Here is a 22549-nt window from a genome sequence, read left to right as displayed (position 1 = left end):
AGCCCGGATCGGAGATGTGGGCGGAGCTCTGCAACCTGTACGAGGGCAAGCAGAATGAAGCCACCAAGGCCTACACGATTCGTCGGTCAAGAAGGTGCATTCGAGTGGTCATGCAGTGGCTGGCGAGATTATTGACGCTAGTGTGATGTTCCCACCGACCCTGTCGATGAATATCGGGAAGCGGTCGCATCGTGACGAAACTCCGTCGGAAGAGGTGCGCGTCGAGCGAGATGCAGCAAAGACAGATGTGAAGAAGACACGCACCGGTCTTCGCGAGTACGACGAGCGTCGCCGTCCCAGCTACTTGAAGGACTATGTGATGAACGCTACGCTCAATACCTCGCGTACTCTGGACAAGAATGGACGACCCATAAGAGCAAGTAATGTGAAGATTCCTCGGAACCACCGTGAGATGATGCGTTCTAAGTGACGAGAGTTCTTTCTGATGCGCGAAATGGAGGAGATTGCAGCGCTGAAAGCCAAAGGTGTTATCTTGGAGATTCCTGGCGAAGAGATGCCTGAGGATGCACTGCTGGTGAATACGATGTGGGTGTATGACTTGAAGACGGACCACCAAGGATATGTGATCCGCTTCAAGGCTCGCATTGTTGCACTGGGCAATTACCAGCGACCCGGGATTGACTTTCGTGAGACGTTCGCCCCCGTTGCTAGGATGTCGTCGTTCCGACTGCTGCTGGCGATAGCAGCGGAGCTGGGACTGAGTGTGTTTGGTGGAGATATAAACACCGCATACTTGAATGCTCGTCTGAGTATTCGGCAGTACCTACGATCGATCGATGGCTATCCCTGCAATGTGAATGGGCATGTGTACGTGGTACTGAAAGCATTGTATGGACTGCGGCAGTCAGGTCACGAGTGGAATACGGAACTGAACCAGTGGTTTCTGGATCACGGGTACCTGCGATCTCTGACGGAGCCGTGTCTGTACTATCGTTTCGAGGGTGAGACGATGGCGTACGTGCTAGTCTACGTCGACGATATTCTCGTAGCGACAAACGACGAGCCGAACAAGGAGCGCTTGTTCAAGGAACTGAACGAAGCGTATGGGATCAAGGACCAAGGGTTGCTGGCGCAGTACTTGGGCGTTGAGGTCGAGCAGACCACGGAGCGGATTGCGATTCGACAGGAGAAGTACGCAAATGAGATTTTGAATAAGTTTGGCTACAGTGAGGCTCATGCTGTTGGAAATCCCATGGAAGTGAATGTGCGTCTGGCGCCGAGCAGTGATGAAGTGGTGGCGGATACAAGCTTCCCTTACCGTGAGGCAGTCGGGATGCTCATGTACTTGGCCACCAGTACGAGACTGGATTTGGCTTTTGCGGTAGGACAGCTGAGTCGCTTTGTTGCAAAGCCGACCACAAAGCATGTGAGCACTTTGAAGCGGGTGCTGAGATAAGCTGGCACACGCAACTATGGGATCACCTACTCGAGAGGGCAGATAGTTTCGAGTGAAGTGGTGCTGGAAGGATATTGCGATAGTGATTGGGCAAATGATCCTGAGCAACGCAAGAGCACTACGGGGATTGTGTTTACCCTAGCTGGCGGTGCCATTGCGTGGATGTCACGACGACAATCGATCATTGCCTTGTCCACGGCAGAGGCCGAGTATGTAGCGGCTTGTGAAGCAAGTATGGAGGCGGTTGCAGAGAGTAATATCTTGCAGGAGATCCTGCCTCATCACACTATTCGGCTATGGACAACCAAGCAGCTCACGTGATGGCTACAAGCCCGACCTACAGCCGCCGCACGCGGCACATTGAGCTACGTTGGCACTATGTGCGGGAGCAAGTGCAGAAAGGAGCTATTGAGCTGCACAAGGTGAAGGGTGAGCAGAACCCTGCCGACACGTTCACTAAGCCTCTTGACAAGAAGAGACTCAAGGCGTTGCTGTTGCTGGCCGGTGTTGGAAGCGTGCAATAGGCGAAGAGTGCTCTTCGAGGAGGGCGTGTTGGAATGCATATCTGAGACCTGGTCATGGCAGTTGAGACGAAAGCTGAGAAGCAGAGAAAGCAGGTCGTTGTATGGGAACGGGTAGTGTTGGTAGGAGCTCAGGCAGTGAGCAGCTAACGCTCCATCAATTCAGTCTTCATCCTTCGTAGGCACAAGGTGCTCGGATCCGGTGCAGGTTCCATTAGCTGGAGACGCACATCATCATGCATTGCATGACAAATGAAGGCACTTGTCGCGGCGAGGCTGCGGCTAGCGAACGCGGCAGTCTGCAGCTCGAGCCTCTGCAATCAGCGGCGCTCGGTATCGCAGCATAGAACCCGGCGACCGAAAGATTTGAACGGGCAAGAGCTTTGCCCCGTCGGCCTGCAAGTTGCCTTTTTTGCGCAATTGTGTGGCGCGCCGAGGTGCTGCAGACACTGGGGCAGATTACCCCCCTCGACGAAAGCGGGAGCGGCCCCGCGATCGGCGAGCTGCCATTGCCAGCGGCAATGTGCTGCTGCCGCATGGATACAGCTCTCGCCGCCGCGCTCTTGCTGAGTCTTGCCCCCAGCGAGCGCCGCCAGCCACAGGAGGGCATTCAGAGACCAGCCGAGCGCGCGCATGCCAATCGGGGTGATTGCGCGCGCGGCAACGCGGCGTCGAGCTTCGTGCAGTCGTTCGGCGCCCTTGTCCGTCCGTCTGCAGCGTATTGAGTCACCACCGAGACGGAAGTGGCGGCCACGGGCCGAGGGAAGGCCGAGAGCTCGTGGCCGCCACACGCCTCACACAATGCGCGGCGCATCCCTGCTGTTTGAACCCGCGTGCGCTAAAGATTGCACCATTTAGTGTCTCACACACAACATCTCTTTTCACCAATCCACTGTCGCGCAATTTCCACCAATGACATGCCGCGCAAGAATTACCGCAGTCGGACAGCAAAGGGAGCCCACAAGGTGAGGCTGCGACCACGCCGACGTGACCTGGGACCTGTGCGCCTTGATATGCAGCCGCTCGTCGCCGCCGCCCTGGGCGTCACGCTCTTCGTGGCCGTCATCGCCGTGTTTGTCCACGCCGCCCGGAGACGAGCAGCTACGGCGTCCGAGGCCGACAGCAGCGACGACGACACGTCGGGGCCGCTGAGCGTCAATGTGGTGGCCGACCACGACGAGCAGGACTCGCTGCTGCCCAAGTTCGCGGGGCTGTTGCGGTCGCCCTGGCACAACGTCAGCGCTGCGAAGAGTGAGAAGCAGCAGCAGCCCAAGGTGATGCGGCCAGTCCGGAAGGGCTCGCGCTCCATGTCGCTGCCACTCCGCAAGAAGCGGAAGCCCGCAGAGGTGCCGGTCAAGAAGGTGCACGTGCCGTACTTTTTCCCTCTGCTGGACGAGACCGCAGAGTGGTGGCAAACCCAGCAGCCTGCAGCCGAACCCCAGCCGACTCCGGAAGAGGAACCTGAAGCAAGCAGCGCAGATACGATTGACAATGCGCAGTGCACGGACGAGAAGCATACACTCGGGTCATCATTACCCTCGCAATTGTTGCAAACTTGAATAGCCTCTGTGCTGAGAGTGAGATGACCACAACTCCGATTGAGGTTGAAGGGCACTGGCCGCGGATGAATTGGCGAACGAAGCCGGTCGGTGTAGAAAGAGAAGAAGAACAGTACGCTAGACTTTGTAAATAGGTAACAAGTAGAATGGACGTACGTACGCTTGCCTACAAATGAGATCCTAGATCATCGGCGGCGCACTGCACCCGGCGTGCGCACAACTTGTCCAGGTTGAAGCTGTCTGTCCCACTTTTTACGGGACGGGGCCACCTGATACAGTAAGAGCACGGCCCATGTGCACTTATTCCCGACCAATGGCTTGGTCTCAGTATGCAGAGTGGGCGCCCACTCAAAAACCATCGCCCATCAAACCCGCGCGGGAAAAAACGAAGGGGGAAAAGGAACAGCGCGAAGCAACCGGCAAAATGATGGAGATGCCGCTCGACATCGGGCTGCGCGTCGGTGCGTGCGTCTCGCTCCGCGCCTGTATAGCCCCTCCCACTGACCTTCACTCTCTCTCTCTTTCGCCGCGCAGACGTGCTGGACGACGAGGGGATCTGGAACACGGGCGTGATCGTGGACGTGGGCAAAGAGGCCGACGAGGACGAGGACAAGGTCGAGATCAAGTACGACGGCTGGGGCGACGACTACAACCAGTGGATCGGCGTGGCCACGCAGCGCCTGGCCCCGCTGCACACGTACACGATCGTCAAGAAGTGCTGGGCCAAGCTGACCAAGTGGCCCTGGTGGCCGGCTTTCGTACGTATATTTTATTTTCTTATTTGTTTTCTTATTTATTTTTAGAACATAGTACTTCATTTTTTGCTGACGAATGATACTTGTATACTTGTGATCTGGTACAACCAATGACCAGGTTGTGCTACGCGCGCCCACGACGGCGCTGGCGGCCCAGGGCCTGGAGGAGGAGACGAAGCTCTACGTCGAGTTCTACGACTCGTTCAATGAGGACAAGCGCTCGCGCTGCTGGATGCAGAAGAAGAACGTGGCGTCCTTCCGCGACGGCTTCGAGGAGCGCGCGTCCAAGAACATTGGCAAGAACTTCCCCAAGTTCGTGGAGGGCACGCAGCGGGCCAAGGCCGGCACGTCGCCGCTGCTGTTCTCGGGCCCGGGCACGCTGCCCATCGAGTACTCGAGCAAGATGGCGGACCCGCTCGAGGAGAAGCGGAAGGAGTGCACGTCGGAGCAGTGGTTCCACCTCTATAGAGACTTTAGCAACCGCTACAAGGAGCTCTACGGCTACACGACGGCGCCCACGTCGTCGTCGACCAAGAAGACGTCCTCGTCGAGTGCCAGCAAGTCGGGCAAGCGCGGCCCTGGTCGCCCTCCCAAGAAGGCTGCGAAGGAAGTGCAGTCGGAAGGTTCGTGCCTGGTGTTTTTGAGGTCGTTGTCTAACTGGTGCGCAAGCAGAAAAGTGATGTTGTGGATGTTGCTGGTGTGTTTGTGGTGCGCTGTTGTTGCCTTTTAGTTGACGATGAGAGCGAAGAGAAGGAGGAGGAGCCGGAAGCCGACGCTGTCGAGGAGAGCGGCGACGATGAAGAAGAGGAGGAGGCGGCACCGGCTCCTGGTCGACGGACCCGTCAGAACAAGCGCGCCGCAGCCCCCGCACCAAGCACGCGCCGCAGCACCCGGGCCCGACGCGTTAAAGGTTAATTTGACGTTCCTTCCTTCCGTCTGCAGTTGTAGTGCGGGTGGATGGGTGCGTGCGTTCGTGCCTGTGCGTAGCTTTCTGCCTGCCATGCGTGCATAGTGTTGATCTTCGGCTGTGTATGTGTGGTATGGCTCGTTTTTTAATCAGTAATTGAGGAACTGACGCAAACAAGCTCTTCCAGCTCTTCCTTTGCATTTTCACCTCCCCCGTCCGTACGCGAAGCGAGCTCCAGATCTTCAAGCGTGGCCAGGGACAGCAGCGTCGGCATTGTAACCAACCACATGGACTTTGTAGTCAAACCGGAGGGTCAAGTTCCATCCTCGGAGACCAAGCTAACTGCCAACGGTATTGAAGAGAAACCAGCACCATCCGATCTTCCACAAGAGCCCGCCAGCATGTCTGACACCAAGATGCTGGGCGACGAGCAGATGATCGACGAGTCGAAGCCTGTGGTCCCAGTTGTTGAAGCTACTCGTCCGCCCAACACTGGGACCGCTGGTGGCAAACGCCGAAGGAAGGACCCGCCTGCCAAATTGTCGGCGAAGCTCGAGGGATCCCGAAACCAAACTGCGCCGAGTGAGGCGGCTGAGCACGACCCTGACTTCTACCAAGACTGGTCGGGCGGATCTCGCTACGAAGTGGACAACAAGCCTTGGAACATCCTTGGATGGCTCACGGAGGGCTTCAAGAACAAGCTCCAGCGCAAGTGAAGGCGAGGCTGGTGTGGAGGACACTGTAGCTGCTCTCTAATGTGTAAATGACCTTTGTACTGAAAGTGACTTATCGTCGTCATATTAGTTAGTAGCAATTGTGTAGTAGTAGTATCTTCACATTACGCTAGAGGACGGAGATGGAGGAGCTGTTGAGGTATCAACGTTTTCGTGTGGAGGAACAGCGATACTCTTTGTTGTCCTCCGGCGAATCGAAATGCTTCGAGGGGACAAGTGAGGCTGTTCACGGCGAACTTCTGCTAGTGACGCTGGTGCCTGTGGCGAAAGGTTAAGGCGAACTACTGAGTCAGCTTGGTGCGCTGTCAGTAGCGACTGAAACACACCGTCTCGATAGATTTTTGGCACGGATGCGCCGATGTATCGGGGCGATACGTCTGGTGCCAGCAGCTGGGAGCGGTGAAGCCACTGCTTCTCACCGGCAAATGGTGTGTGGACCGACGGGAACCGCGGATTCAGCTCGTAATACATTCCTGCCAGTGGCGATTGAGGCCTCAGAGGGGACGTCGCGTTTCTTCTTCTGTTGTTTCTTGCAGCTGGGTGAGCACCGGCGGTATCCGAGCTCTCGTAAAATTCGCACAACGATCTTGAGAGAGGGTCAATCTCACGCAAAATCTCCCACGACGGTGCTCCTGTGACCCCTTGACTACCACGGAGCGCTGAGAAATACACGCTTCCGCTATGCTCACCGACGAAAAACTCGCAGGCAAGGCCTGCGAGGCAGAATCAAGTTAGCTTTGTTGTATGGGTACCCTATCATGTTTTGCATTAACGTACCACAGGCCTGGCGAGTGTTGCAGCCTAGATTTACGCAGTTTGCGATCTCGGAAGTCACCCGCTTCATATAGAACAGCAACGGAGCCATCACACCAGCGTCGAATCCAGCGCGTCGAAGAATCTTTGTGGTACTGTTATCAGGCCGTTCAATGTCGAGATGTGCAAGCCAACGAGCACTCGGACGATCTTTTTCGTTTTCAATAGTGTCGTCTGCACCACGTTCACCCCCAGCTGCAATTTGAGTGAGAAGAAACACGTCCGAATGCGCACGTGGTGTCAAGCGCTTGTTAACACCTGCATGCTTGTGGGTTGAACCTTCGTTATGCGTTCCAGGTGAATGTCTCCACACTACCAGAAAGCTGGCATTGTTCTGACAGGGGATGCATCGTTGTAAGCAGAACACCCCCTTGGTTAGCCCCGACCGTTCTGAATTAGATGCCGTCGAAGGTGTGGGCTGCAAAGGAAGGCATATACTAGGAAGCTCCATATCGCTGCAGAGCATCTACACGAACTATCAGATTGGCTAGTTCCCACGAAACAAACCACTATTTACTCACCTGAAGCTGATGCGGAAGAAGAGTTTCCACTTGAAAGCCTAGACGACGCACAGCCACTGCATCATCCGTACAGGCAGGCGGATTCCGTCGATGAGGTAATGGAGCCTGGAAAGCTTCAAGAATTGCTTGCGGCGAGACACGCTACAAAGTTGGAGCAGATATGAAAGTTTGGCAAAACGAGACTTGCTAGAAAGCAGTTCAGCCAGCCTTACCATTAGATCTTTTATTTTCACGCGTCCTGCTGACGATGTGGTGTACCAGACGCTGGGCTGCCTGCGCTCAGATAAACGCAACTTATCAGAATTTTGCTGCACCAACTCGGGACTTGGCTTGAACTTTCCATGACGTACCCGCTTGGGCTGAGCAAGACCGTATCGGGAATCTGGAGTGGCATCCCTTCGCCCATTTTTCCTCCCCCGCTGATGGCTTGAAACAGCACCACCCACTCATGCGCAAGGTCATCGGGCGGGATACCCAAACGAGTGCATGTTCTCTCGGTGAACGAAGACAATCGCAGCGGCTGAATTAACGGTGGCTGGCGGACGGTATACAATGGCCTTCTCGTGGACTCTTGGTGCTGCTTATCGCTGGCGTACTCCTCATCGGCGCTTCGACTTCCCATTTTGTTTTCTTGCTCTTGTACTCTGGTCTCAGAGACAACAGAACTTACACCCAAGAACTTACCAGAATAGATCTCTAGACTGCGTTCGAATCCTCATCGTTGCTGATTTTGTTAGGTCACGAACGCTAAAGACGTTCTCCCAATCTGCAACACACTATCTCGACACGGCATGAACAATTCAATTAAGCAGACCGGCTCGGAGATTGGTGACCAGCGAGCGTTTGAACCACTTGTCCATCGAGAATCCTTCGCTCGAGCTGAAAACTGCCTCCGGGGGAGATACCCCAATGTGACCATCGGTGCCGTCACGTGGAATTGGCGCTGGTGGTGAATTACGCAGCATGGAGTCCGTCGAACTGTTAAACATTTTCGACACGTCGTTGACACATGCGTCAAACTTCCGCGGCATGCTGATCAGAGTAGTCCTCTTCACGATTTCCGGCTTCCCTGTTTCTTCTACTTGTTCGCCATTAGCCTCCAGTGTGCCTGCGCACAATATAACCAGAAGTTAGACTCTGAGCAGTTCATGCTTCAGTACGGTGAGCTTCATGAAGGCTTACCTTCAAAGCCAGCTTGCATAACACAAAAACGTCGACGCACCTCTTGAGATTTCTCCTCGTCATCATCGTCCGATCTGGTTTTCTCCTCAGCGCGATGCTTTGACTCAGCTTTCTTGCTACGTGTGTCCTCCCTGGGCTCGCTTGAAGGGTCTATCGCCACCGACTCGTCAAATGGCGTGGGGACACCCTTTGATTCTTGACTATCGGAGCTGTAGGCTGTATCTACTGACAAAAATGAATGCTCCAGCTCTTCAGTCTCCAAACCAAAGTCGATTGAAGTATCTGTAAGCCATGATCGCACAAAACACGAAATCAGCGTTACCCATTGTCTGCAGTAAAGCTGAAAAATACGGGTACCGTACCTTCTTGCAAGGAATGAATACCCTGAGATCCGAAGCCCTCGCTGCCTGGGCGGAGAAACGATAGGTCCGAGCTCTCCAGTCGGTGCGACTCCTGCGTCGTTCGGTCAACAAACCTGCCGATACCCTCACGGGCTATTATAATGTTGCAAAATGGTTAACGATTGACATACCAACAAAAAATAAAAGCATGATGGTACTCACGACCACGGGGCGAAAGTCGGCTCGGACGTGCATTCGTTGTTTTCCGCTCTTGATCTGCAACGCCCTTGGCCGCGTTTTGCTTCTCATTATCCAGACCTCGTAACAAATCCTGAGCAAACGCTATACGCTGCTCCAACGCTGTTTTTGGCTTGGGCCGTTTTGCTGGCTTGGGCTGCTTCGGCGACTTTGGGGCACTGACATCAGCGGATCGAGATTTTTGTTTCTCCAGGTGCCCAGTGCGGGGAGTGTCAATAAACGTTCTCGGGGATGGCTTATCTTGCACAATATCCTTCAATTCTTTTCTGGAAACTGCTTTTTCTTCTTCTTCCGAATCTTCATCTGAATCCGAAAGCCGAGTAGATCTTGGCTTGGGGCTCGCAGCAAGACTAAAATCTTCGCTGATAGGGGGGATGCTTCGTCTAGCTGCCATCTTGGCTCTCTCTGCGCATTAAAAACAACAGAAAATACAACATTAATACCCAGCGATGCCGCTTTGCATTCTTCACCCACCACGCACTTTTATTGGGGCTTTGACGACAATTTATCTCCTGTCCTGAGTGGACAGAAGATCGAAACGACGGAACAGGCCTCGACACTTGGCTTTGTTCACCGTCACATTTGACACGGACTTGGGCACGGGGTTTTCTGGTTGATTTCGGCTTTGTTACCACCACACTGCTCGCACTGTCCTCGTCATCATCGACTATAATTTCATCCATCAATACAGTAACATGCCGTGGCATACTTGGCGCAGCATTAGTTTCCTTGGGGGAGATCATGTGCTTCTCGTTTCGAGACCCCTTCACGCTTGCTGCCGGAGACACGGCTGATCGGTATTTGCGTCGTTTCTTCATGAGTAGAACCTTTCGTTCATGCTCACCACCGTCGCTGCTATCGCTGCTACCCACCGCGTCGAACTCGTAAGGCGCTTCAACCTCCATCAGTGGCTCCTCCTCAATCTTCACCGGGATCGGCTGCTTTTTTGCAGGGAGCGACCGCTTTTTCTTCTGCTTCGTGGGTGTTGAGTGTTGTTCCTTAGTTGTTTTCGGCCTTCTCACCTTCAGCTTTGGCGCGGAGGCCCCGCTACCTGCGTCCACTTCGTCATCACCGATCACTTCATAGACGTGCGTCTGCATGTGGCGCTGTTTGTTGTTCGCAAAGTTTCGATACCACAGTCCTTTGCCCATGCTCTTTCGCATCCCGTCGACGGACTCCGTCGTTGTATTCTCGTACTGCAAAGGCAGCGTCCCCGCGGCAAACCTCGGCATTTTTGTGGTTGCATCCGATCGAAGCATAAACTCCAACGCTCGCTCGAATTGCGCGCCATTTGTCCCCATGCGGTTCGCATCATAGTTGTCATCAAACTTTCTCACTTGCCGCTTCTTTTGCCAGCACCTGCACCATCAACGAAAGGCCCCTTTAAGCCCAACCAGCAACTCCACGCTTCAAAAGCGCACGCACCTACCGATCACGCTTGGCAAAGTTGGAGTCATCCAGGAAATCCACGTATAGTCGATTCTCCTTCTCGAGGTTCTTGATTCCTTCCTCCGTTCCTGGTGTCCGAATCGTAATCTACCCAACAAACATCCCCAACAACGACGTTAGGAGATACCATCCTAGAGGGTGGAATAATTCGAGCTGGGCAGCGCACCACTGATGGCCACAAGGGCCAGTTGAGGTACTTGACCCAGCACTTGACAGCCCACGTGAACGTGTGGAAGGGTGCGACTCGGTCGCTGTCCACCCGCACGATCTCGTCGTACTCTTCGGGCCAACCGTCGTACATGACTTCAACCTGCATCAAACCGATGTATCAAATTCCAGCTTCACAGCATTCCAGACACAACCACACACCCACTACAGTACCTCCTCTGGTGACGGCACACTCAGCACTCTAGCGACGTTCCACACGCCGTCGTGGTCCATCACGTCTGCCGACAAATATAAAACGAGGAAAATGTATCATTGCCACGCCACGAGCGGTTAGATTGGGCTGCCCAATTGCGCAGGACCCCGGAGCGGACGAACGCACCGAGCCAGTCGCCTTTGGTCAGCGCCACGCTCTGTCGGGGCGACGGGCTGTGGGTGGACGAATTGCTGGACCTCTTCTTGAGCGTCATGGGCGACTCGATCGCTACTCAACGGGATCGTCGTCTTTTGAGGGAATCAAAAGCAGAAGTGTCAAAAACGGATTGGCGATTGTTGATTTTGCACATAAAATGGAGAACTATTAGGTAAATTTGTACGTAAAGCACAAGGTGAAGCATAATATTCACATTGAACTTGAATGGGGGGGGGGGTAATCTTGCTGTGTTCAAGTATTAATACACTCCATGAAAAAAATGACACTCTCTTTCTCTCCAAAACTCTTTAAAGTAACATTCAAGCACATCAGCGCTCGGTGGGTGGTGGTGATCCACTAGCCATAAAATCTGCCACCAACTTCCGCTTGAACCACGAGTTCATTGAGAAGCCTTTGCTGGAGCTGAACACTGCTGTCGATGGAGGTGTCAACGGAACTCCACCCCCAACACCCGACACTGACTGGCTGACACGAAGGCGAGGCGGTGGCGCCATGTGAAGAGTTGCATTTGTTAAGTCGGAACGTTTTCGAGGGGCCATCGCCTCATCAAACTTTCTCGGTACAGCGACGATCGTCCTCCTGGACCCCTTTGCCTTCTCTTTGGCTTCAGCCACTGGTGGCACCTCTACACAACAAAATCGTCATACAGTTATTAGCCACGCATAAAAATAATAGCGGAACCCATCGCATTCACCTTTTTCGGCAGTCTGCATCCCACAGAATTGCCCACATTGTTCCTGCGATTCCTTCACACTTGCGCCGTTGGTGTTTACTACCGTTGAGGCGGCGTCGCTCGAGTCGACTGAGATTACCGATGATGAGGGCTTTGCATCAGCCTTATCGACACCCTCGAGATGAACTTGGCGACTCGCCACCGCATTTTCATCGGCGGTTCCTTTGGATTCCTCACTGTCCGAACTGTAATTTTTGCTGGCCGAGACAAGTGACTTATCGAGCTCCGCAGAATCCAAATAGGAGGAATTTTCATCTACTGTCGAGCAAAACGTTTACGTTAGCATATCTTTTTGAGCAACAGTACGAGAAGGGGGGACGGGGGTAGCAGTACCTTTGTGAAGCCTGTTCGTTTGTGGCGAAGTGGTCACAGAAAGCCCCGAGATCGCACGTTTCGATCGCTGTTCTTCGATTGTACCTGCACTTGGTGAGATAATTTGCGGTCTATCATGGGCTGCACAGACAAATATGTTCGACAGTGTCGTGAGCAATAAGGATGAAATGTCGTACGCGGAGGAGTGCTTACCATCTGCAGCGGAGGGGCTGGGGTCGTCCGATCGAACTTGTTCTGCTGTTGACACGCGTTGGTCTTCCCTTTCCTTTTTCCTTATCAGAGCCCGAAGCTTGTCTTCAGCATCCGCAATCTTTTTCTCGATAGTCCCCATTGGCCTTCTTTGTTGTTTTGTCGATCGCAGCGTGACTAAGACGCGACTACAGTCGTTCTCAACTAGCTGCTCAGGAGAATCCATAGCAGGGCACAGCTTGAGGGGTGAACCCACTTGGACAGAACTTGTCGAAACCTCTTTCTCCGCTTCATATCTCTCGTCATCTTCTGAAAGTGCCTCTGACGGCTGGATTGCTACCGGTTCATCACTTGAAGTTAAGTTGAGAAATCCCACCACGGGTGGAATGCTACGTCTGGCTCCCATCTTAACCAGCCCTGCGCACTCAAAGAGCATCACGGGTGTCATCATTAATTTCAATGAGTTAATGCAAATCTTAGAAATCCTCATTTGCAGAAAGCACCTTTTGCCCGCTTTTCCTGGTTGCTCGTGGCGCCACGAGCAACACGCCGCGAGTCCTTACTCGCTTGAGGTCGAGGCATGCGTCTCTCCTCTTTTTGCCGCGACTTTGTCTTCGACGACGAAGTAGATCGCGGTCTGGTTTGTAGCCGTCGTCTCTTCGATCGATTGCCGTCTTGGCTGCTGTCGCTATCGTCGCTGCCGCTACTGTCAATCGGCTCCAGCTCATACGGCACTTCAGGCTCCGAGTGCCGATCCAGCTCGATCTTGACCGGAGTTGGTCGCTTCTTCTCTTCGCGAGTTACTGGAGGCTCCTTTTTCATCGACAGATCCAGTCGTTTCGCCGTCGGCTTCGGTGGTAGTGCGTCATCGCTTGACGAGCCTTCATCTTCCTCATCCCCCATCGTCTCGTAGACGTGACACATCCGGTGAAGCATTCTATTTTGTGTGAAGCTCTGAAACCAGAGCTCGTCACCCATGTTCCTCCTCACCATCTCGACAGAGTCCACCAAGCCGTCCTTGTACTCGATCGGCAAAGTTCCTACAACAAACTTGGGCATCTTTGTGGACGCGTCGGACTGCAGCACCCATCCGAGAGCTCGTTCGAATTGCTCCCCAGTCGACGCCATGCGCTTTGCATCATAGTTACTCTCAAAGGCCCGGGCTGAACCCTTCTTCTGCCAGCATCTACAACAAAACCGTCAACAACAAGTTTCCACCATCCAGATCCCAGTTCGCAAGAAGCTCATACCGGTCTCGTTTGGAGAAATCCGGGCTATCGAAGAAGTCCACGTGGACGCGATGCTCCGCCATCAGGTTCCGAGCTCCTTCCGGTGTCCCTGGCGTCCGAATGGTGATCTACGACACGCCCAGCGGCAGCATTAGCACAGATCTACCGTTGATACGGTTTGAATCAAACTGTAGCTGAGCTACGCACCACCGAGGGCCACAGCGGCCAGTTGAGATACTTGACCCAGCATTTGACCGCCTTGGTGAACGTGTGGTAGGGCGCCACCCGCTCGCTGTCGATGCGCACGACCTCGTCGTAGTCCTTGGGCCAGCCGTCGTACGTGATCTCCACCTGCCAGCAACAAGCGTCAGAGGCCGTGGTCGCCCAAATAGTAGCCAAAGCACAGGGGTTCACCTCTCCAGGCGACGGGAAGCTCAGCACTCGCGCCACGTTCCACACGCCGTCGAGGTCCAGGACGTCTGCACAAATCCACGGAATCAGTGAGTTTCGGAGCGCGAGAACACGCGATGCCGGGCGACGGGGAGCGCACCCAGCCAGTCGCCCACGTGCAGGAGGCTCTTCAGCTTCAGCGACGGCCCGCTGCGGCCCCCGGCGCGGCCTGCGTTGCGCACGTCGAGCTTGGTCCTCTTCCTGGTCACCATGGCCTTGGACCTCCTGGACTTTGAGGGAGGTCTGATTGCAAAAGTGAAAATTCCGAAAACCAAGGGACTAACGTCAAAATTTGAACTTTGACGATGAATACTCTCGCTGGGCAGAAGAAGAGGAAGAAGAGGAAGGAGAGGTGGAAGAAGAAGAAGAGAAGGAGACTTGTTTATCGTCACTAGACCCTCCTCGCTGACCTAAGCGTACAAAATGGTGATCCCATATATAAAACTAAATGGCTTGAGCCTCCCCATGCAGTCCACGGTCCGAGCAACTGGTGTCGGTGGAGACAGCAACGCGCAGGAAAACCTCCCATGCAGTCCACAATTCACTGTGATGATCTGCGGCGCTCACTGCAGCACGCAGCTGCCTCGGATGAAGTCGACGATGTCGGTCTGTGCGCAGCGCTGGCAGCGGTACCAACCGTTGGTCTCGGGGCGCACCTTGGTCGGGTCGCGGTAGAATATTTGGCCGCACTCCCGACACGACGCGTAGTCGCGCGCGTCCGTACCGTCCACCGGGGCGAAGGCCGTGGCCACGGGCACCGCCCTGGGCGGCAGCTGGGCCGATGGGTAGACGGAGCCGGCCGCCCTGCCGTCGTGCACGATCGTGGCGGCCACGGCCGGGAACAGCACCTGCACCTTGCACACGGGGCAGCAGATCTCGGAGCGCAGGTGGTTGTCGATGCAGTGCGCGTGGAACAGGTGGCCGCACTGCGGCTGCTTGACCATGTCCTTCTCGAAGAGGCCCTTGCGGCAGCGCGCGCACTCGGCGTTCGTCGTGTCGACGCCCGTCCGCGGGTCCTTCATGGGCACGTACGCGCGCTGCGGGATGTCGGCCGTCGTCTGCGGCAGCGGCTGCGCGGCAGGAATCATCGCTACAAACGTGTATTCGTCAAGCCTTGAGTGCGACTCGGTTTAATCGAGAATGACGCGAGTGCAAGTTGACGCCGCTCGAGTGGATTCTCGCATTTGTCGCACAAGTTTCCTCTGGACATGGATACATTGTGTGCTGAACATCATTTGAATTAGGTTTTAGTCCAGACCAAAAACACTTTTTAGTCCGAGGAGCAATTGGGGAGACCTTTTGCAGGAACGCTGCGTTAGTTCAAAGTACGCACGCTACGTGTCCCGCCGCCCTCATTCGCGCTCCGCCTCCTGCAGGTGAGAAGGTGGTCATCTCCTCCTGCTCCTCTGCACCCCCTCTCTGTGTGTCCATATCCCCCAGGCCGCTGTAGTGCGAGCTAGAGAGACAAGAGAGAAACCAATCAGTACTCACAAGATGTTCGGCTACTTCGCGGAGAAGCTCAACGTCAAGAACCTGGGCGAGCTGCTGGCGCCCACGCTCACGCCCGAGCAGGAGTTCCACGCCGCCATCGAGCAGGGACTTCACGCCAAGTTCGTGAGCATGCTGGAGGAGCAGAACATGGACCCGAACGCCAAGAACGAGGCGGGCAACCTGCCCATCCACACGGCGGCGTACTACGGCCGCGTGGACTTCCTGGAGCTGCTGCTGGCCCACAACGTGGACGTGAACGCCATGTGCACGCGCCAGAACTCCCCGCTGCACTACGCAGCAGCGCAGAGCCGCGACGACGCTGTCAAGTACCTGGTGAACAATGGCGCCAACCCCGCGCTGCGCAACCGCAGCGGCCGCACGCCGTACGACGTGGCCAAGGGCGACAACATCCGCCAGTTCCTGCTGCCGCTGCAGTTCCGACACGAAGACCCGGCGCAGGCCGCGTCGATGCTCCCGCCCGGAATCACGCCGTCAGTGGACCCGATGGCGCCTCGCCCGGTCATTGCCCCGCCCCCGATGAGCGGAGACTACTCGGCGATGCAGGGCCCCCCGACGGGCATGCCCCCGCAGCAGCAGACAGCGCAGAACAACCTGTATGCCGCCGCCACGCACAGTGCCATCCCTCGCGGCGGACCTTCTCGATTCGCTCGCCCCAAGGACTACCGCCCCATCCAGGCTGACGGATTCGGCTCGAGTGTGGGCAACGAGGAGCTGACGGCCAAGTTCGGCAACAAGCGTGAGATCAAGGTCACGGCGCCGCCCCCGTCGGCCATGGCACCGCCGGCGCCCGCATCAACTGACGCCCCTGCACCGGAGGGAGCTGCGCCTTCTCCTCCTGCTCCTGGTGTGAACCCGTACGCCTCCAACTACGCGCGCGGGCCGGCCCCAGGCGGCTACCCGGGCTACGCGCCTCCTAATGCTGGCGTAGCAGCCCGCGGCCCGCCCCAGTTCAAGATCTTTAACCCGAAGCTGGCCAACAATGCAGATGCCAACGCACCCGCTGCCGCTGCCCCCGCTGCGCAGCCTCCGGCGTTCGGCTCGGCGGCCCCTCCTCAGTACGCCCCGGCCCAGGCGGCTGCTTATGACGCTCCTGCACAGGGCGAAGAAGTGAATTTATCGGCCAACGCGAGTGTGCTGCAGTAGTTCAACGTAGCGCTAAGAGTAAGCCAAGCCAAGCAAGTAGATGACTGATACGCTGCAGTAGTCCTACCTAACACTGCTGCTTTGAAGGGGGGGTCAACAAGTGTATCCATCTGCACCGCAACGTGGTGAATGCCTCGTCACTTGTGAAGTAACCCTTACTTACCAGTCACTTCATATCCCTACTTCATCTGAAGAGCTCCCGTCGATCCTCCAGCCAAGGAAGACATCGTGACGACGACAGCCATGAGCGCGGCCGAGCAGGAGACGACCAAGGCGCTGGAGTCGCTGTCCTTCGAGGAGCTGTCGCTGCTGAACGAGCGCAAGGAGGCGCTCAAGAAGGACCACGCGGCCTACGTGGAGGCGCACCCGGAGATCAAGACGCTGCTGAGCGGCTTCATGTCGGCGCTGCTGCTCGAGAAGCCGCAGGACGTCGTGGCCTTCGCGGCCGAGCACTTCTCGGCCTTCAAGCCGCCCCACGCGGAGCTGCAGCCCATCGTGATCGCCGGACCGTCGGGCGTGGGCAAGGGCACGCTCATCAACCTGCTGCTCGAGAAGTTCCCCGACACGTTCGGCTTCTCCGTGAGCCACACGACGCGCGGCCCGCGCGAGGGCGAGGTGGACGGCGTGGCCTACCACTTCACGCAGAAGGACAAGGTGCTCAAGGAGATCGAGTCCGGCCTCTTCCTCGAGCACGCCGAGGTGCACGGCAACGTGTACGGCACCAGCAAGCGCGCCGTGCAGGACGTGCAGGAGAAGGGCAAGATCTGCATCCTGGACATCGACATCCAGGGCGTGCAGCAGGTCAAGAAGTCGGGCATCCGCGCCAAGTACCTGTTTATTGCGCCCCCGTCCATGGAGGAGCTCGAGAAGCGGCTGCGCGGACGCGCGACCGAGACGGAGGACAAGATCCAGCTGCGCGTCAAGAACGCCGCGGGCGAGCTCGCGTACGGCCAGCAGCCGGGCGTGTTCGACGCCATCCTCGTCAACAAGGTGGTGGACGACAGCTTCCGGGAGCTCATTGACACGCTCAAGCAGTGGTACCCGTCGGTGGAGCTCAAGTAGATGCCATCTGTGGAGGATCTGAGTTGACGCAGAAGGCAATTTGAATCAGAGCCGAGTGTTGAAAAGTCTACGTGCATTTGGGCAACACTCAGCTGATGCGGTATTCTACATGCAGCGTGTCTTCAGGCTTGGGCTTCGGCACGAAGATAGACGACCGCTTCCGCCCCTTTATGCTTGACTTGCGACGTCCTTTGAACGCATCAATCACCACTGCTGCGAGTGCTGCTGGATCACCAGGAGGTGGCGTAGCAGCGCTGGGCCGTGGCGACTGCACCTTGATAGAGACCGGATGCTGTAGCCCTCCAAGCACCCGTGCCTGGTTGAGCTCGGTCATCCACTTTTGCTTATCGATTGCACTGGCTGCCGTGAATAATAATTGAGTCGTGTCATCGATGCTTAGTAGGAAACTCTGGCGCAGCAAGGCTTCCGCTTGTCCTGGCGTGACAGGTACATCACTAACTGTACATTGCCTGCGAGGATTGTGAAGGGCATATCGACGAAGACATGGTGTTTGTGATAGGTTGCTGAGAGCAATGGTGTCAGCGTACTCACGAAGCTCGCTGTCAATCAAAGCGTAGAAGAATCGGCGTCCTTGATGAACTCGAGGGAGGATTGCATCGAGAATATCTCGACCGTCGCCATCGAACGAGACTGCGCTCCTCACACGTAACATCGTGAGAAACCCTTGCTTCCTCGTCAGCGCTGCGTGAGATGGAGCGTCGGAAGGCGAAATTATCTGCATCTGCTTTGCATTTGGTCTCAAAGCCTTTGCTGGCTTCTGATGTTGCGGCTTAGTACGTGCTTCTGCTGGCGGTGTGTGCAGATAGTGCAGCAACCCAAGATGCCGCCTCTGGTAGGATTCCCCCGGCCCGGCGAAAGGGGACGGGGAATCAGCAAAGTACTTGCCCAAGCTGTTCACTGGTGTGGACGAAGGCTCTAAACGCATCGCTCGCATCGGCGACTCGATCGTACACATCTGTGCGCGGACTCTGGCGCGGACGTCAACCTCAAACATTACCGGATCCTCTTGGTTTGAGCCGATCACCTTTTCCATAGCAAGTGGCAAACCGGTGACCCCACGACTGCTTTTCATCGAGCGTCTTCTCCATTCGGCGGAAGCTGCGGTAGCCTTTGCTATATTCCTGAAACTTGGAGAGCCATCGCTTAAGTGGTCAGCAACTGGGATTTTCACGTTCAATCGTAGCATATTCGATACTTCCTCGTTTTGATGTGCAACAGTGGGCTGAGTCGTAGCTTCAGCACCGCTACATTCATCTTGCTTGGGCGAAATCACCCACTCCGGCTGATCTTCAACGACCTTTGTGTCGCCACTAGCGTGGTTTTTATCGAGAAATGATCCTATCAAGGTGGTCACCGACACGTCACTGGGAATATCATAGCGCTCCACTCTATGCTGAACCTTATAAGTAGCATCCGCATCAGTACGCAACGCGCTCTCACCCAAATCGTTATCAGTGACGTTATCAACGTGGTTTTTCAGTGGTGATCCACAAGGTGATAATATATCACTGCATTGCTGCAATTTGTCAGAGCTTTGAGCAGCGCACGGCTGAATCGTTGGGAGCCGTTGGCTCGGAGCTGCCAGCTTCTCGTTCATTACTGTCGCCGTCACTCGCTTTGCTAATAGGTATTGCTGATCGTAAAGCTCGCGTAATTGATCACTCAAGTCTTCGAGACCAACTAGCAGACCACGAGGCACAATGGCTTTCAACTTGTCGACGGGAATGCTGGCTATCGTCACAGCAGCTGACGTTGCTACCAGAGTAATAGGATGGTGATCACTGTCAACCCAGAAGACATGCCCCACCCCAACATCAGCCACAGTCGCCAATATTTTGATAGTTTTTGTCGCCTTCTTTTGCTGAGAAGGATGATTTTCTTGAGAGCAACCACTAGCAGTTTCGTCTTCACAGGGTTCATAGCGGAAGTCGCCGTTTGGACGCCGAACAAGGATAACGTTTTGACGAATGCAGCACGTGCCTTCTTTGATAAAATAAACCTCTTTCGTCGAACTTGAGCCTCGCTGGAGCTGGAAAATATCTGCAAGCAAATAACAACAAAACATTGGAAACAAGTACAAACTTGCAATGTCTGGACGAATACGAACGTACTGGTTCCTCGTATGTGCGTCTGGAACGAAAAACTATGATACAAATAAGCGATCCTCTCGAGGTCAAGCGAAACAAAAGACGATATTTGCGAGCGCAAATATTCAATGTTGCCGCGTGCGTCGTCCGTGCATGGCCAATGCCTCATGAACATGCCAGAAGGGATCGACAAAAGCTTCGTGGGCTCTGCAGCAATTGCCGCTGTATATAGAGGGGCTTCCGGTACCAAAATCGTGAACTCACCGAAGCCTTCTCCGGCCCCGACCTCACGAAGATTGTGCTCTGAAGTAGTGGAACTAGCGTTCTGTGTTACGATGTGGCTATTTGGCCCATTCGCAACGAGGTGTATACGTCCGGTGAGCAACAGGAAGAACCGATTCCCGGATCCATTGGCGTCTTCATTACCCTTATACGCGTCAGTATACCGATCCAGCGCCTCAAACCGAGCATTCAGACACAACTCCCTTCGAGCATCTTCTGACAAATCTCGCAACAGTGGAAAATGCGCGAGAGTGCCCATAGTGAGAAATCGCCGCTGATTCAGGATGTTCTTGAAAAAATCAAAAAGCTTCGGAGTCTTCTTCAGTTTGATATATCCCTCAGATTGATCGATTGCCCCATGAGAAGCGCGTTTAAAGAGTTTCTTGCTCGCAAGTTGCCACTTCGCCTTCGCGTTTGACGACCTCCCAATGAGTTCATTTGCTGCCTCCTCTTCCGTTTTAGCTAGAATTGAATGCAGGACTTGACGATCTAAGCAGAGGATTTCTGTGCCTGGTGATAGCACATGTGGTCGATCGTTTCCCTTTTCTTTTCCTCCTGAGTTTCCATTCAACGAGGTATCCGCATACACGTCGTGAACACTCCGGAAAGTACCAACTGGCGCAGTTATTTCATCGCCGTAGATGTCTCCCGGACACAAGTGAAGCATGAACAGCGCCTTGGTTGACTCTTTCTTTTCATCTGCAGGATTGCTCGTGCTTGAATCTCCAGTCGTGTGCTGAAACTTTACTTTATTCACCACAGAGTGTAGTGATCGTCGAGCACCTACCGGCGGATTGGGGGTTGCTGTCTGTTGACCTTCTGCCTTACTCGATTGCCGAGCTTTTGCTTGTTTTGCGGCATGCAGTACAAAGTCAGTAAAGCGTGAATTGGGGCTGGTAGCTTTCTCTTCCGACTCAGTCTCCACTTCGGCAATTCGCGCAATTTTACGCTGCAGAGCCTTTCGATTCGATATTCCATCAATGCCGTCCCTCTCTTGGAACAGTTGCTGGGATGTAGTAGAGTAGTTACTCGCAACACTTCTCTCAAGAGCGGCGCTTTGAACAGAGCGCTGACTCGCGTTCAGAATGGAAGTGACTTCCTTGTTCTCACGGACGTAGACGGCGAGTTTTCCAGATACGACAAACACAAGCTGCTTCAAGATGTCGTTGTGTTTGACGAGCCGTTGCCCTGGGGCAAGATGAATATGAATCATTGATCGCAGCAGTAGCGTCTTTTTGGCGGCGGAGAGCGGTAGCCAAGGAATACGCGCTGCTTCAAGATACGCCAGCAAATGAGAAGGAGGAGTACCTCTCTCTGTCATTGGTGCGGGTGCCTTTGGGGTTGGTTGTGGGACTGATCCTGGCCCTGTATTGACCGCTGGGGAAGCGGAAGTCTCGGACGGAGAGACGTAGGTACTCATATCCACTGCTGGGGTATGCTCGGCTAGCAACTTGGCGTACACTTTCTCGTCGAAAACAAGATACTCGCAATCTGTCTGAGCCACCACAGTTGCTGGGCATACTGTGCCCTCTTGAAGCACCCCCGTCCGAAAGGCATTACGTGGCGGCAAAGTTTGAATATGAACTCCGTGCATGGCGCCGCGGTGTTTCAACGCTGCGGAGGGAGACATGGCTGAATTATCTTCTGTTCTCCTCTCGCTTACGAAGTCTTCTGGGCTTGCAGTAGAGCCAGAGAAGGAGGAGTAACTGCAGAACGGGTGCTTCTGAAGCATGTCAACCGTAGCGGACATGTTCTCGATACTGTAAAATGACACGAACCCCGATAGTATCACGACAAGGGCCCGGTGCGAATCCCCCTCGCGGAACACCTCCTCACCCGCATTCTTTCGTTGCAGAGAGACCTGGGTCAGCATTTGAGCCAGCAGGAAACGTGGCAAAGTCTGAAAAAGCCCAAATCGCTTGAGTAAAATCGCTGCCTCTTCAAGGCGCCGAGCTTTACCTCTCTCAGGCTCAACAACAGCAGACGAAATCAACGATGGGCCGGATTGTCGCCGATTCACTTTCACGGATGAGGAATAACTGGATGAATACGAATGTCGTGGGCTTGCTGGGGGCGACGAGTTACTCCATACGAACGGCTGTAAGATGCTTCCAGCTTTCACGATTGTATTGTGACGCATGGGGGACACCCACCTCTCAAATGTTGAGCGAGTTACGCACAGTAAGGTTGTACCAGCATCAGCAAGCACCGGCGCATCGGAGGTATAACAGCGCTTCATCAACTCGCGGGCACCGAATGCATCACCTGGAATAAAATGTACTTCTTGCTCGAGAGACACCCGCCTCGCACTTGTTTGATGAACCAGCGCCTTGTTCCCAGTATTGCGACTGTTGTCAGACCCTTGGAAGTGGTGACTGTGAAGAGCCCCCGTCACGACAATGTACACACTATCGATTGTCGCTCCAGCTTCCAGGAGTACATCATTGGACTCG

The 22549-nt window shown here is 54.9% G+C and overlaps 5 protein-coding genes across 5 annotated transcripts in view; 2 read left to right on the top strand and 3 right to left on the bottom strand.

Moving 5' to 3' along the window:
- Nucleotides 1–13853, bottom strand: part of PHYSODRAFT_284843 (hypothetical protein) — a 58984-nt gene extending 45131 nt beyond the window's left edge. Inside the window, exons 1-2 of the mRNA XM_009521075.1 lie at nucleotides 13833–13853; nucleotides 427–544 (exon numbers count right to left, since the gene is read on the bottom strand). The gene's annotated coding sequence lies outside the window, so the exon portion shown is untranslated. The remainder of the gene's footprint in view (nucleotides 1–426; nucleotides 545–13832) is intronic.
- A 699-nt stretch (nucleotides 13854–14552) lies between these two features.
- On the bottom strand, nucleotides 14553–15207 carry PHYSODRAFT_349829 (hypothetical protein; the record flags this gene model as incomplete). Its single annotated transcript, XM_009521074.1, has 2 exons — nucleotides 14553–15079; nucleotides 15198–15207. 2 exons carry the CDS (start codon nucleotides 15205–15207, stop codon nucleotides 14553–14555), a joined length of 537 nt encoding a protein of 178 aa, XP_009519369.1.
- Nucleotides 15208–15322: 115 nt separating this feature from the next.
- On the top strand, nucleotides 15323–16644 carry PHYSODRAFT_344609 (hypothetical protein; the record flags this gene model as incomplete). Its single annotated transcript, XM_009521073.1, has 1 exon — nucleotides 15323–16644. The coding sequence occupies exon 1, from the start codon at nucleotides 15484–15486 to the stop codon at nucleotides 16642–16644; it is 1161 nt and encodes a 386-aa protein (XP_009519368.1). The 5' UTR covers nucleotides 15323–15483.
- Nucleotides 16645–16871: 227 nt separating this feature from the next.
- PHYSODRAFT_284842 (hypothetical protein) lies at nucleotides 16872–17775 on the top strand. Its single transcript, XM_009521072.1, has one exon. It carries the CDS (start codon nucleotides 16888–16890, stop codon nucleotides 17704–17706), a length of 819 nt encoding a protein of 272 aa, XP_009519367.1. The 5' UTR covers nucleotides 16872–16887; the 3' UTR covers nucleotides 17707–17775.
- A 19-nt stretch (nucleotides 17776–17794) lies between these two features.
- On the bottom strand, nucleotides 17795–18682 carry PHYSODRAFT_486653 (hypothetical protein; the record flags this gene model as incomplete). The annotated part of the gene is made up of 2 exons (XM_009521071.1): nucleotides 17795–18398; nucleotides 18543–18682. The coding sequence occupies 2 exons, from the start codon at nucleotides 18680–18682 to the stop codon at nucleotides 17795–17797; spliced, it is 744 nt and encodes a 247-aa protein (XP_009519366.1).
- Between the last annotated feature and the right edge of the window lie 3867 nt (nucleotides 18683–22549).

This window comes from Phytophthora sojae, assembly GCF_000149755.1.
Source record: "Phytophthora sojae unplaced genomic scaffold PHYSOscaffold_2, whole genome shotgun sequence".
Taxonomy (NCBI): domain Eukaryota; phylum Oomycota; class Peronosporomycetes; order Peronosporales; family Peronosporaceae; genus Phytophthora; species Phytophthora sojae.
This window is presented reverse-complemented; position numbering and strand designations above follow the sequence as displayed.

Bases quoted from the DNA above. Each gene is read 5' to 3' on its own strand.
- PHYSODRAFT_284842 (XM_009521072.1), top strand. From the start codon at position 16,888: ATGAGCGCGGCCGAGCAGGAGACGACCAAGGCGCTGGAGTCGCTGTCC.